We start from the raw sequence: 16,405 nt of genomic DNA, 5'->3' as shown, positions 1-16,405 counted from the left end.
GAGGTGACAAGTCGAATTGGCGCCTGACTTGATCGGTAACGGGATATTTCACTCCAATAAAATATATCGTAAAGATTAAAATGTTCAAATCGGCACCCATTACATTTAAGTTATTTATTCTTTCCATCTTTTTGTATTTCTCTTGAAATAAAAATAAAAACTACAACAACAAAAAACCAAAAAAAAAAAAAAAATATATGAAACACAAAAAAAAAATCTCGAATAAAACGAAATACAAATAATCACAAAAAAAAACAAAGTATAAAAACTAATCATGTGTTCCGAAAGGGTAAATAATTCCTGCAACTTCCGTGTTTGAATTACAAGATTTAATTAATACTTTTGCTTGCCGAAAGAAAGAAAGATAAAAACATGAAAGGAAAAGAAAGGACTATGGCTCTATCCACAAAAGAGTACACGAAAAAAGATATAAACATATCCGCAAAAGATTAATGGATTAATACACTAAATAACTGATATCTGACCAAAGCTCTGAAAAATCAACCTGTAATGGTTCAATCACAGAATCACAGCCTATGTGTGTACTTGCTTATTTTATAAAGAGATTACTTTATTATAAACCAGGGGATATAATCAAGAAATGTTGGGTATCTATACCAAAAAACATATAGGAAGGTTAACCACAACCTCAGTTAAGTTGAACGTAAAAGCTATGTATTGTCTTTTGGACACATTTTGGTTATCGACGTTCTTCGATGCAAAATTTCGTCATAAACATGCATGAACTATTTGCCATTTGACGTTAAGCAACCGGCAACAATCAATCAATCAATCGATGCAAAATTCGACAAAAAATATGTAAAGGTTGCAAATTTGTTTTGAAAATGCTCGCAACGGCAACATGTAGCGCTGAATAACATGTTGATTTTATGGTGAACACATTATTAAGTTTATTATATAGACTATATGGATAAACAGGTCCTTACATCTCGGGGAGGGGGGACACTTACTATTAACAAGTGGTAGGGATGAGCCGTTGAAATAGACCACTATTTCAAGCTCCCTGATACATGTATCATGACATGTTAAGGTCAAAAATTCATATGAAAAATATGACACCCCTACCATAAAGGATTGAAGCCCATCTCTCGCCTTAGATAACACAGATATGTCGGTAGTCTTGAAACATTACTAGCTGCGGAACCGTAGCTCTTAGGTCCTTTTGATAATTTTTGACAATTTGCGGACCATAGGTGGTCCGCACAAATCAGAAAATATAATAAAGACCATTAGAGTTACGGTTTCGCAGCTAGAAACATTACGTAATGGGAAGATTTTCTACAATGAAACATGTTTGGGCATGCTTTATTACAAGTACTATATTTGACTGAACTTGCACCTCTCAAATCTTAAAGTAAGCGTTTCCTGAATCTCAAAGTAAGAGTTACACATCGATTTTCACAAAAACGGTTAATTAACCCAATTAACATCATTTGTGATCTTAAAGTTTGTATAAAAATGATATATCAACCCTATTGAAATAAGACTGCGTTAAGAAAGTTTAGTAAATGTGGATGAAAGTTTTAAAATTTGGATATTTTTGGCTGTAGTCTGTTTTACAAGACAACGCAGTTCTGTTGTAAATGAGATCACATTCATTTATCATTCGAAGAAACAATAAATTATGAAACTGGATACCTGGTTATTTGTTTTGTTCCGTCAACTTCAATTTCATTCAAGAACATTGGTATTTCATTATGTTTTTTAATATTGTAGCAACCTACCTTTCTACCCTCTCTGTAATTTTCTTTTTACAAAATCGGAAAGTAAGCATTTCCGGAATCGGAAAGCAAGCTTTATCGTCAATATTAAATCGGAAATCAAGCGTTCTGAATATACACCGTGATATTGTAAATATTTATTGCTGTTGTTATCTCTGTACTGATACTTTAGGCGAATTAAGATATATAGGAAATACAAACTAAAAAAAAGTAATAAATCAAAACACGTAGTGTTAACGAAGAACCAAACGCAATGTTGAAAGATGCACTACAATGAAAATTTTAAATTGAATTCAAATTAAAATGCATCTTAAAATTTCTAGAGGCACCAAGTATGTGGATTTTTAAACAAGAAATAACAGATTCTATCCAGAAAAAAGAGGTTAGAAGACAATCAAAAACCAAAAGTTGGAGATATAAAGAGACAACACTATGACTAAGAGAAAAACTGCGAAATATAAATAACAGTCCACGACACCCCTCACAGAAAAACAAAATGTGTATGAAACCTTTGTGGTTACTCCCCTTAGATCATTATTGTCAGAATTAAAAAAAAAAAGCTTAACCTTATATCATGTGCATCAATGCAATGTTTATAAAAAGGTGAAACGAGTTCTAAAGGAATATATTATCTAAGCTGTATTTGGCAAAACCTATCGGAAGTTTGGGTGTTCAATACTCTTCAACTTCATACTTTATTTGTCGTTTTTAACTTTTTTATTGATGAGTTTTTTGTAGACGAATTGCGCGTCTAACGTACAAAATGTTAAGATGATGACAACCCAATAGATCAATAATTTAACAAACTCACTGTCTATTATCCATATTTTCATTGAAAAAATCAATCATAGCTTATTATGATATATTTTGTTTTTTTAAATCTTGGCTATAGGCTGTCATATAAATGAAATAAAAAAAAATTCTACGTTCTTAATCTCTGTTTACGCAATTCATTCTAAAGTTAATTTGAGTTCTATATAATGTTATCTTCAAAAATATCTCATTTTGAAATAGATATGTAGTAGATCATGTATAGAACCCAACCGGAATATGTGAAGAAGAATATCTATGTACAAGGTTAAATGAGAAATGAAACTATTCTTTAAGGTATTGTTATGTACGTCTGCTGGTTGACAGTAATTAAAACGTGATGTTATAATTAATTGACAATGTCACACGAATTAGTATTTTTCCAAGTCAATGAGCCGAAAATCAATTTATTTTAAAGGGATTTAGCTGTGAATTAGACAAAACATTCATATATATGTCTTGTTTTTTTTTCAAACATTTATAAAAGTTGAATATAGAAGTAATATATACCTGTCAGTTTGGTTCAATTTCGTCAAAATAAGCTAAAAATAACATCGCTAATGTATTATTGACTAGCAAGTCAATAATTTAACCTCATTTAAATCCGCATTCATGCAACCTTTATTTAGTTTGACCTTCAGTGGAAGCGGACACGCATGTGTTCAGCATGTGGTTCATTTATTAAATAGAAAAAAATGTCAACATTGAAAAGTGAAACAAGGGAGACACCAATAAAACTCAGTTTTTTTACTAATCTGGCACACAGAAAATTATTCTTAAACAGGTTAAGCGATATATTTTAATCTATAAACTGAAATCAAAATTCCTAGAAAATCTTTATTATACGTTTGCACGTGCTTCACTGTCTATATTTTGTTTGTGTATATATCGGGTTATGTGACCGTCGGCAGTCTTCGAAAGTCATCTCGATGGATAATTAGATGGCGTCTGGTCTAAAAAACGAACGAAATGCTGATACATTATAACGAGTCCATGCATTGTTAATTGTTTCTATTGGACATTTTGTAATTTGAATATACATTGTAGTATGATAAAAATCCAATATGAAAATTTGGGTCAAATCGGTGAACAAAATACAAGGTCATGCATTCCTCAGACTGTTTATGGCGTCTTTATAGTAAATCTGTTGGATGTGTACTGATTGATACTTTAGTCTAGGAGAACATGATTTATTTATAAATTGTAATTGGCTTTGAACTAGCTTTCAATAACTGCGAGTACTCTTATTTCGGTTCATTGTTTCTATCGGTTTTATGTTAGTTGTTTGTGTGCCTCGTACCGATCTTTTGAGTTAGGCCAATTGCTACTCATTTTTACAGTTTGTTCTAATGTTGTGCTGTTACACCACTGTCCCATGTTAGGGGAGGGTTGAGCGCTCACAAACATATTTAACCCCGCCACATTCTTTATGTGCCTGTCCCAAGTCAGGAGCCTGTAGTTTAGTCTTTGTCGTTGGTTTATGTCTGTCATATTTGTTTTTCGTAAATCGTTTTGTTAAAAATTATGCCGTTAGTTTTCTCGTTTGAATTGTTCCACATTTTTTTCATCGGGGCCTATTTTAGCCGACCATAGGGTATGGGTTTTTCTCATTGTTGAAGGCCGTACGGTTGCCTATAATAGCTTACATCCACTTCCTTTGAACTTTGGTGGATAGTTGTCTCAATGACAATTATACCACATCTCCTTATTTTTATATGAATTTGACAGCTAATGACTCTTTAGAACCAATACTAATCTTACTATCAACAAAATACCAAATCTGGAATGGCTTGTCCTTGCGATTGCGACATTACCGAATGCGGTTTATAACTAAATTTATACTTTCAATAAACAATATGACGCGTTTGTCACTAGTGGAGCAGTAATAATTATTGCTAACTCGTCCGGAGCACCTGACTTTATACTCGTTTTTTTTTCGATTATATTTAATCTGGAACCCGAACTTCTATCCTCAAAATTTACATATTAGGAATACGTTTATCAGTTGTAAATAAATGAAGTGTTGTCAATTGCAAAACATGTTTTAAAACTTTCTTTTCTTCCTGAAAAACTATACTGCTAACATCTTTAACTTTATCTTCGACAACTTTCTTACAAAAGGCTCAAACAAAGTACATATAGTAAGGGAGATAAATGTCAACGTATATTTGTTCCGCCTAACAGAAGTTCCCCTGGAAACTTTGTTATAAACAATGCCATAATATCCGTTCCTGTTGAAACACAAGAGTGCACACGCTGAAATGTCTCGCCTTCTTTATTAACCATTGATATTATGTTGATAGTCTTAAATATAAAGCTTTACTACAACTATCACATAAACTTAACTTGATCCAAGAAAATGAGGTCAAGGTCATATAAACCAAACAAGAAATACATGTACACCTTACAATCATTCAATACACTAAATATAGTTGACCTATTGCTTATAGTTTCTAAGAAACAGACTTAACCAAGAAAACTAAACATTGACCAATGAACCATGAAAATGAGGTCAAGGTCAGATGAACCATGCCAGGCAGACATGTACAGCATACAATCCTTCCATACACCAAATATAGTTGACCTATTGCTTATAGTATCTGAGATATGGGCTTGACCACCAAAACTTAACCTTGTTCACTGATCCATGAAATGAGGATGAGGTCAAGTGAAAACTGTGTGACGGGCATGAGGTCCTTGCAAGGTACGCACATACCAAATATAGTTATCCTATTACTCATAATAAGAGAGAAATTAACATTACAAAAAATCTTAACTTTTTTTTTCAAGTAGTCACTGAACCATGGAAATGAGGTCAAGGTCAATGGACATGTGACAGACGAAAACTTCGTAACATAAGGCATCTATATACGAAGTATGAAGCATCCAGGTCTTCCACCTTCTAAAATATAAAGCTTTTAAGAAGTTAGCTACCCCCCCCCCCCCCCCCCCCCCCCCCCGCCGCCGCCGGATCACTATCCCTATGTCGAGCTTTCTGCGACTAAAGTCGCAGGCTCGACAAAAACTATACCCTTCATTCAGTAAGGAACAAATACTGTAATATTTGAAATAATACTTCAGAACATTTCAACCACTTGGAACTTAATATTATGAAGGAACTGCTATCCTGGGATCACCCCGAGTTTTTAGTAGGATTCGTGTTGCTCAGTCTTTGGTTTTCTATGTTGTTTTGTGTACTGTTGTTTGTCTGTCTTTTTCTTTTTAAACCATGGCGTTGTCATTTTATTTTCGACTCATGAGTTTGAATTTCCCTTTGGTATCCTTCGCCTCTCTTCTATTTCCTAACATTACATGTTAATATTAATGTTAATGTTAATAGAACGTGTAATATTCACGATGAAATTATTCACAAGACAACAATATAGCAAATTATTATATAACATATAAATCCAATATATAAATACCTGACCTAAGTACAACAAATTTAAAACCTTAACCATGAAACAAGATCATAACTTTTATCATGGTTTTTTTTTTTCTTTTTTTAAATATTTAAAAAAAAAAAATTACATTTTAAAAGGACAAAGTTTCAGTAGAAACGTAGGCCAACTAAGGCCCTTATCGTACCTTGTTATTTCTGTACTTAGAATAATAACATTGATATTCATATAACAAATAGGACGACGAAATTCGATATTAAAATGCTTAGAGCTATCCTAACAAATGAAGTGTTGACTAGTGTAACCAACCTTCTGAATTTCAAACGAAGACTAGAATGTTCATTCAATTGAAACGACATTGAACCACAATATCATTGAAGTTTAATAAAATTCTTTAGACAACTCATCAGGACCGTCAGATTAATTTTTCGTTTTGAAAACTCCTTTATTAAGAAATAATTATTTCTTCGGTAGTAACTGGAGATTCACAAATAATCTTATCGAATATTATCTGATTCATGTAAATCGTCTCATAATTCTTTATAGATATGGGCCTTTTATAGCTTTTATGCGGAAAGGGTTTTGTTTATTGTTGAAGGCCGTACGATGACCTATTGTTGTAAACTTCTATGTCATGTGTTCTCTGGTGGGGAGTTGTCTCATTGGCAATAGTACCACATCTTCTTATTTTTCTATTTATATAATCAGAAAAACTTTTTTCAAATTGTAATTATAAATACAAACATCATTCCATTAATCTTTTTTTTTTTTGGCTTTTAACCCTGGGCTTGATTTTGATTATAAAAATACCGAGATGTGGTAGTGACTAAAGGAATGCGGATATAAACAACAAATATTATAGTTCATTGTACGACCATTAACAATGAACAAAACCAATAACTATACCTTATAGTAAGCCTATAAAAGGCCCCTGTTTGACAAAAAATGAAACAATTCATAATAGAAAATAAACGACCTTATTAAGCTTTCGGGAGCATAGAATTACTGCGTATGTTGTCCGAAATATACTGGATCGACAGAATAAGGGGGCGACCGGGGGGGGGGGGGGTAATTTCTTACTGCATGTAGGGCAAAATTGACATATTTGCAAGCATTATACATGAAAAAACACATTATTATGTGAAGAGAAAGATATCAAGATGACAGAATTTTGAAAAATTATATAAAAAGATACAAAAAGCTTTCCAAAAAAGAGAGAATTATTTATCATAGTGCTACCTAAATGAACATATAGATACATCTTTTTGTACAAGTTTACAAATGCTACATGACAATATTAAGATTATCTATTGTATAATTAATCCCAAATTTTAAGTTTTAAAATGTTCAAATGCTTTTTTCTGTATTTGTAAACATATAGTTGTTAGCAAGAGGTAAATGTATACATTTTTTAAACGAACAAAACTCTTTGTATTTCTGTATCAAAAGTTGCTTGTTTCATATAAAATCTGGACCAATCTTAAGTTGTCATTTGCGATCTAAGATTCCGAAAGACACATATACTGCTTCACTGAAACTCTCTCTATATGCGTTCGGAGCCAAACTTAAGATGCATACATCGTGCAATGTTCAAACTTGTTCGACTACGACGATAGACGAGGGTCTGGATGGAGCTTACAGAATAGAGAAAAATGAGCAAAAAAAAAAAAGAATTGGGATTAATGGGATACAAAAGTATAAAGAATAGCTGTGAATATTTAAAGAATTTATATAATAATGTTGTGTTTAACATTGACTATGCGAAAATAGTAGCCAGGGAGAGACACAATAGTGCACGACCCGAAGGGGAGTGCACTATTGTATCTCACCCTGGATACTATTTTCCATAGTCAATGTTAAACACAACATTAATATCATTATTATACTGACTGTTTATTATTTCAAATAGTGCTAATTGTGTATTTCTATGTAAAAAAATGCTTTATAGTATGAAGAGAAGCCCTTTATGTAACTCTGCATATATATATGCTGTCTTAAAGAAAGCTGATTTTGTCTACTTGACTGTTAGAAAAAGTTACAAATAAATAGATTCAAAAGTATGTGTTTTGAGGTGAAATGATTGATTTTAACTCTTTCTGAATATTAATCATTATTGAGTAGTTAAACAAGTAAAATTCTGCTTAAGCTGGTGCTAGAGGTTGTCTTAAACTTGTTATGAGGTATTTATATTTTGCTCAATTTTGAAGGCATGAACTCATGTTGACTTCAAGATGAAAAAGTACCAAAAAGACATCGTGTCATAGCTTTGATTGCCCGGTATTATTTTGGATATTGTCTAAACAAGGTTTACTCCATACCCCTTCCATTTCATTCCCATTAATATTTTCCATAGTACTTAATAACTTACAAAAAAAAACAGTGATGTGAGCATAACTTTTTATCTGTAACAAATGACTTATAAAGTATTCAAACAATTTTGGCTTCAACCGCAGTAAGCAGACGTAAACAAAGAACAAAAACGTTCTAATAGAAACTACAGTATTTTAAAAGTCTCTTAAAATGTCAGAAAAATATAAATGATATCTACTTTTTTCCCCTTATTGTTCAATTGTAATAGTTAATTAATTGTCAGGCTAATAAATCCAACCCACTTGTCTGTCAAAGCAACTAAGCTCCGCCTTTGCACGTGAAAATGAAAATGATTGACGTGAAAATCAAGTCTGTTGCAACAGCAAGGCATACTATTTTCGCATAGTGCAGTTAACGCTATATATTTCTTTCAAAAACTATGCAAAAATAGAGCAATTTTACTATAGAAGGACATTCTTACAGGAAGTATAATAATAGGTAATATAATACTGATCACAGAAATGAATGATGTATACAAATAAAGACAGGAAAATGTAATAATACAATAATACAATCATTTTCACGAGAATTTTACAGAAGAAGCGTTATTTTCAAAGATTAAGAAAATGCCCTAAAATTTAAGGAATATACAGAAATAGTGACCCCATATATACCCTCATAGAAGTCCTCGATACTGTGTATCTGTACTATGTCACCCTTTGAGACATTTTACCTGATTATCAATATTCAACACTATAATGCATTGTAATGAATTGTATTTGGTAAACTGATCAGTGCGGATACTACTATATAGAAAATTGATGTTAATATATTTAACAAGTGGGTAGTTTAAAAACATTTTTGTTTACAATAGAATACCTCGTGTGCAAGCGGAGTTTAAAACGATTATCAAATTCCCGTCCTTGTCCTAAATGTAACATAAAACCAATGAATGAAATGTGTTTCTAAACATGTCAAGAATAATCTATAATATTTGTATGATAGAAACAGACTAAATTAACTATTTATATTCACTTCCTTGATATTATATGAATTGACAAATAACAACAAAATACAAAGTCGCTTGAGAAATGGACCCCCTTTTTCTAAATGTATAACATAAAACCAATGAATGAAATGTGTTTCTAAACATGTCAAGAATAATCTATATTTGTATGATAGAAACGGGCTAAATAAACTTTATATTGATATTATATGAATTGACAAATAACAACAAAATACAAAGTCGCTTGAGAAATGGACCCCCTTTTTTCTAAATATTGGTTTATATATCACAATAACAGTAGTTTATATATGGTGCCCTCTTTTCGATCTTGTGAAAAATAAGAATAGAGGGGCATCGTATAAGATAAGATAATTATATTTTATTACCAATTAAGGGCCCACAAGGGGCATATATATAGAATACATGTATAAGGAAAAGGAACATTGATTAGCATAGGTACATAGAATTTAAAATGAATTTAAAATTTTATATGAACTACTGATATTGTAATAAAGTGTAGATAATAGCAAGAACACATTAAATAAGTTAAAATATTAAAGAATGTTTTACTGAAAAACATTAGGACAACATAAAAAAAAATGTAGAAAAAGGAGGTCCATTCCCCAATCGCCTTTGGCAAAATATTCAAATGGTAAAAAGTTTTGAACCATTCTTACACACACCCTAATACCGGCTTTCATCACGAGAGAAGCAATAATTAATACAGATCAAAATCCGTCCATTAGCTAGCTATACAACATGATATCACGCGAGTGTAGCACCCGTCGCTGTAAATGCTTCAAGTCAGATTTATATAAAAATAAGGAGATGAGGTATGATTGCCAATGAGGCAACTATCCACCAAAGTTCAAATAAAGTGGATGTAAGCAATTATAGGCAACCGTACGGCCTTCAACAATGAGAAAAAACCCATACCGTATAGTCGGCTATGAAAGGCCCCGACATGAAAAATATGAAACAGTTCAATTGAGAAAACTAACGGCCTACTTTATAACAAAACAATTAACGAAAGACAAATATGACAGACATGAACCAACGACAACTACTGAACTACAGGCTCCTGACTTGGGAGAGGCACATAAAGAATGTAGTGGGGTTAAACATGTTTGTGAGCGCTCAACCCTCCCCTAACCTGGGACAGTGGTGTAATATAGTCTGGTTGAAGAGTACTTTCCAAGACGTATTCTGAATGATATTTTTCGTTGTTATCCCTTAGTTCAACAAAGAGATGAACATTTCCGATGAACATGTGTGTTTGATACATGCATGAACGTATAGATCTTAGAATCAACATTGATTTGAACAAAAGAAATAATATAAGAATTCAGAATATCGTTGTTTTTGAAGATTCTTTTTTCACGTGGTATTTATAACCCAATATTATTATGAAGAGTTGTTTTGGTGAATTACATTTATAGTGCGTTTGTAACGATACTATAATAAGTTGTTCCCATAGTAAGGTGACAGGATGGAGTCAAGGTAGTCTCAGTAATACATAAAAGGAAGCATGAATTACTAAAAGACCACATCAACTACCAACAAACGACTCCTCCAAAAATTAGGCGTGCTAACAACAGCGAACAACACCCCCCCCCCCCCCCAACTCCACTATTTTCGCCTATTCAGACCATATGACTGTGGTAAATATAAACAAACTACAATAAAAGACCTGCACAGTCTAGCTACCTACAGGATAACAAATTACTCGAAGAAGAAAAAAAAGACGGCACATAAATTGGAAAGAAGGGTTATTTATAAATGTAATTTAATCTCGCCGTATATTTATGTGTGTTCAAGGTCAGAATTCTCGTCTTAGCATGAGGGATATAATTTGTTGAAGGACGCATTGTTAACTTTTTAGACATGTATTTTGTCATGTTGTGTCGTTAACTGCATACCATACACATGCACATACCGTAATTTGATTATCTAGACATTTAAATGCAGGTTAAAACAACTAAAAGAAATATTTAAAACTAAAATAAATAGACTGGCCCAAGGAAAAGACTTTAAATTCAATAAATGATAAATGGTGGTATAAAATTGAAAATTGTTTTGATATTAAAAGACATGATAATTTAGTTATCTCACAATTAAAAGAACATGAACACAAAAGCTGGTTATATCCATTTCATGCTATATGATAATTTCCCTGCTTAATTATAGACATGAAGTTCTTTTTGAACGTTACAATTCCAAAAATTGATAATGCTAATACCATCAATATGACAAGTAGTGGACCATGGTTATAAAACCACCAAATTATTTCTCCATCCCAGCTATGCCAGGTTCCACCGTGATAATGCTTGAAATATTTCCCTTCATACAACGCAGGACTCACAATGTGTATTTCATGCTTATTTTTATATAATCCATATTTTGCGGTAAAATATAAGGGACCCGCAGATAGCAATACTGTTAGATATGGAATAGGATATCTTGCTTGAGCTGGTATCAAACCAGATATCACTGATTTCATGAATGGGTGTCCTTTCGCCGAAACGAGCACTTCCAAAGAAAACCCATATGGTCGAACTTCCATGACCCCGACTCCTTGATGGCTTTCTATACTAGACAATATCTTTCTTATAGACTGATTATTACATCCTATATCTAAATCAGAATAAATTCCACCGTAATGGTATAACAAAAAATATCTCCCTGCGTCTGTTCGAGAAATTGGAAAATGATAACTGTGAAATACATTGTAAAACCATGGATATTGCTCCTTGATAAAAGTGTCCAGCATTTTATCGGTCCACAACATGTACACAAATTCGTTGTATTTGCGCGTTAATGGATATTCCACAGATTGTTCTGTCCAAGAAGCTTGTGCGTCTTTCCATTTCTCTGGAACGTTACTTGATTTCCAAGTTTGATGAATTATAAGAGGTATACCGTTTACAGTTGTTTCTGATATTGGGTGAACACTAAATTGTTTTGGTATAACTGACATTTGTATGTTTCGATTAAATCTCAGAATTGATGATATTAATAACAGTATCAGAGTTATAGCTATGAATATAAGTCCTCCGATTAAAATCTTTAGTTTTCTCAATAATTCAACGATAGTAACTTTCTCCATGGTGTCTGAAAAACAGAATTATATCATAAAGCATATACATTTACATAAGCATAAAAATAGGAAGGAGATACCAAAAAGGGGGGGGGGCAAACAAAAAGTCGAAATTTAAAGACAATACATTTAAGAAGAAAATAGATGAAAAGACAAGCAAGTTCACATAAGACTACACAGAAAATCAATATTTTACAAATGGTCTGCATCTAAACGGTCATAATAATTGTGTTTGTGTATAAGATGTACCCCTTGAGGACGTATATCTTATTTACAATAGTATATTATGGTTAACGCAAAATGGTCGCTTTAAATAATTAATAAGGGGCTTTCAGAACTGACTTAATCTTATCATGAAGCAATATAACGGCAGGCTATTCAATCACATTTAATAGCATCACAATGAATGTAAACTGATTTTAAGTGACCAGCGAATAATAAGCTGAAAATATTGATGTCGAGTAAATATTCTTATAATATATTATGTATAATTGACGCTCCTGTAGTAGCAGTTACTGCTTAAAATTGCAATATTTACCTCCAACGTTAACGCATAACATAATCAAAATTCCTCTAATCTATCTGGTTTTTCATTTGGATAATTATGCAGCAACGGAATACATCAACTATATACTCAGTTCATATACATTTGTACGTGTCTGAATAAGTGTCATAGGCGAAATCGTATTTATCTAATTGTCCAAATCATAGATCTAGACCACAAAAATCCAAAGACAAATTATTATGTTTGCATATATATATAATTTGTATTTAAATGAAATTTGTAGTAAAGTCTGTCATCTCTCAATTTAGTCGTGGCAGGCATACATACCCATTACATGCATGCATTTTTCACAGCTTTCTAAATATTTTACCTTAAGTTTAAATTCGTAGAAACATCCCGAATTGTACATGTATCACCTTTTTACATGTCAATTTTCAACCAATGTCTAAAGTCTTGTAATGAAATACTACCGTTCGGAAGTGATAAGTACTACTAAAAATAACCTCTGATTTTCTGGAACTCTTAAATAAGTATACTATGGAGCGCATTAATCCCAAATTGTTAATGCAAACTCATGGACAAATGAATTTTGGCTCAAAATGATATTACTCTACGTATATTTCTCTTACACCAAAAATTTCATATATCAAAACATCATATATACCGGAAGTAAAGAAAAATAATATTTATGCAGGTGTTGTGTCCACTCTCCTCAGTGCAATTGACTTTTTAATGAACGGAACAGTAAGCTGCATAACATCAAATGAAGATAGAAGTATATATATATATATATATATATATATATATAATTGTAATCTATCTGTTTCAGATAATTTCATAAATCCTGGATTAATATTGGGTTTCATCTTCAACCTCATTAATATTACAATGATTACAAATTCTATTTTATCTGTGAATTATTTTATATCTACCCGGCCCTCTCTATTTCACTAACTCGCATTTTACATAATATTTATCGATTTTCAAAATTATTTTTAAGAATGTATTTGTCTAATTCATATTTTGTCTTAATTTTACTGTACAAGAACATTTTACTTGTTTCATTAGTTGATTTTAATTTTTCAAAGAATATATTTTCAAAGATATCTTTTAGTTCTTTTTTTAATATTTTTTGAGAATGAACTCTTCTCTTGTTTATAGTTTTTTCTGTATTTTTTTTATGTCAATTTTATTTGTGTTAGCTATATTTTCTACATATGAGAACCATGAAAATATACCGTTTGTGCCGAGCCATTTAGACAAACAGTAAGCATAGTATAATAAAGGGTTATTGTCATCACTGGATATTTTTGTGAAGTATTTCTTAATATACTTAATAAAAACATCTATGTGATACTGGGCTAGTTCTGCTCTAGCTGCTATATTGACAGTTAACTAAGCCCCAGTATAATTTATATTTGCAAAATTTCAAATGTGTTTTCTCCACTTGGCTACTATCAATCATTGCTAAAAGATCAAATTTACTCATGTCTTTATTTTGTGCTTGTCTATCAGCTCTTATTATTTTTTCAATTACATAAAAATCCATATACCAAATTTCAGAGTTATGCATGAGGATGGGTTTAATTAGGGATTCGAACAATTTTTTGCATAGTTTTATAGACACATTGTCTGATGGAGAGAGATATTTAAAAATATAGAAAACATAACTTTAGTACCTTTCTTAGCCAATTCAATGTGTGATCAAGGTAATTTTCCAGACGCTTCAATTATATTTCAAAGATATTTATATTTTAAGACCTTTTCTAGTTTGTCACCATTTAAGTAACAATCATATTTATTACATATATATTCTTCTGTTGAAAGACCATTATTTTTTTTTGTAATACATGTAACCTGTCTATTAAATCATTTCAAGTACCAAATATTTTGACCAGTTAATCCATAGCCTTTTTTATTACTAGTCTAAGAGGTTTTGATCGTAGTCGACATTTTTCTATGCGGCATCCTACGAAAAATCAAACCTAAATTTTAATCAATTTCAACATTTGCCTCGTTCCGTGTGATATGGAAAAAAAGTAGGTGAGCCAACCCAAATGACAAGAACCATATTGTAGTGGTAAACTATGTTAATCATGTCCATAAATATAATACCCCCTTTTAATTCCTTTAATTTAACAGGGGATTGGTAAAGAAAATGCTTCTTAATTATTCATCAGGGATTTTATAATTCTTTTGTCAATTCTGTGTATATTCAAAACTCCTGAAATTTCGTGGATTTTACAAATTCAACGTATTAAACATATTACACGTGTACGTTTAGAGAGGTTAAACTGGTTTGAACATACAAGTATTGTGAAGACATTAAAGTCTCAAATCTAAGGGGGAAAATGACAAATTTCAACTGATTCCAGGTAAGGCTTGATACAATGATTAACTGATACAGATCAATAGAGTTTCGAAGATAGATTTTGTTTCTACGTTTAATGGCCGAAATGCTGAAGAAGCCTTACCTTAAAAAACACCACAGGAACTCCACAGTGTCAGATATGTACTGATTTCCATTTAAATATTAATTCTATTATGTATATTTAACGGTCACTTCACATTCATAATAGACTTCGCGATTACATTTAAATAAAGGCTATTATTATGTTTAAACAAAGACACTTTTATGATTCTTTATGTTGTCCAATTATGCTTGGTATTTTTTAGAACGTTCTGCAACTGGTTTGTATTTTTGTACAAACATGAAATAAGATACGGGTAGAAACATTTCTCTCTTCGGTATTTGTGAATGTATTTAGAATCGATAAAGAGAATAAAAAGAGCAAATGAGGTTAAAAAGCGGACTGTGTGTTAATTTCAATTGACAATGACGTACAGTTTAGAAAGTAAACATCTTTGATGAATAAACTAACCTGTCAATAGAGTATCTCTTTAGTCCTTAAATTTACGAAACTAATTAAAAAATGTCCGGAATCTCGTTTCGTCATAATGGTATTGTATAGGCTTGACTGAACACATTGAATAATATCAACAAGAGCGTTTTAAAAAATAAGTCCGATCGATTTAAATAATAAACTAGAGGCTCTAAAGAGCCAATGTCGTTCACCTAGGTCTATGTGCTTCTTCGACAAGAGCACTTTTCTAAATTGTGGACTAGAATAGAATTCATGACAAAAATTTTGTTTTTTTGTTGATCATGATTGTATTGATGATGACTTTTTCTGTTTACAGTTTCTCTCTATCTTCTTTAGTTTTTGTTCAAAACACAAAAAAGAGTAAATAAAATTTGATTTATAATAAGCTAGGTCAATCACTTCTATTAGAGTCTACAACTAATGATTTCGACAAAATGTGACTTATTTGTAGATCTTGTGTAAACTGATCATTTTTGCTATTTAAAGTGTCTATCTATCTTTTATGGTTTTCAAAATAAAAGGCAAAAACGTAAATTATTGGTAAAAACAATTATTGCTGTCTGTATTACATTTAATTAAAGTAAGGTTTTTGGAGTAAATTTCCGCGGAAAAAATAGCATTTAGAGGACAATATATCCTATACAGAGTC

The 16,405-nt window shown here is 31.6% G+C and overlaps 1 protein-coding gene across 2 annotated transcripts; it reads right to left on the bottom strand.

The window, feature by feature from the left end:
• Positions 1-11,285: 11,285 nt before the first annotated feature.
• Positions 11,286-15,883, bottom strand: LOC127707561 (uncharacterized). 2 transcript variants are annotated; one of them, XM_052212159.1, is made up of 2 exons: positions 15,754-15,883; positions 11,286-12,380 (listed from the first exon to the last, which is right to left on the bottom strand). In XM_052212159.1, exon 2 carries the CDS (start codon positions 12,373-12,375, stop codon positions 11,422-11,424), a length of 954 nt encoding a protein of 317 aa, XP_052068119.1. In that variant the 5' UTR covers positions 12,376-12,380; positions 15,754-15,883; the 3' UTR covers positions 11,286-11,421. The 2 variants fall into 2 exon arrangements, with proteins under 2 accessions (XP_052068119.1, XP_052068118.1); XM_052212158.1 differs by lacking the exon at positions 15,754-15,883 and adding an exon at positions 15,346-15,577.
• Between the last annotated feature and the right edge of the window lie 522 nt (positions 15,884-16,405).

This window comes from Mytilus californianus, unplaced genomic scaffold (genome assembly GCF_021869535.1).
Source record: "Mytilus californianus isolate M0D057914Y unplaced genomic scaffold, xbMytCali1.0.p SCAF_7, whole genome shotgun sequence".
Classification (NCBI taxonomy): Eukaryota; Metazoa; Mollusca; class Bivalvia; order Mytilida; family Mytilidae; genus Mytilus; species Mytilus californianus.
This window is presented reverse-complemented; position numbering and strand designations above follow the sequence as displayed.

Excerpts from the sequence above, each read along its gene's own strand:
- LOC127707561 (XM_052212159.1), bottom strand. The coding sequence starts at position 12,375 with ATGGAGAAAGTTACTATCGTTGAATTATTGAGAAAACTAAAGATTTTA.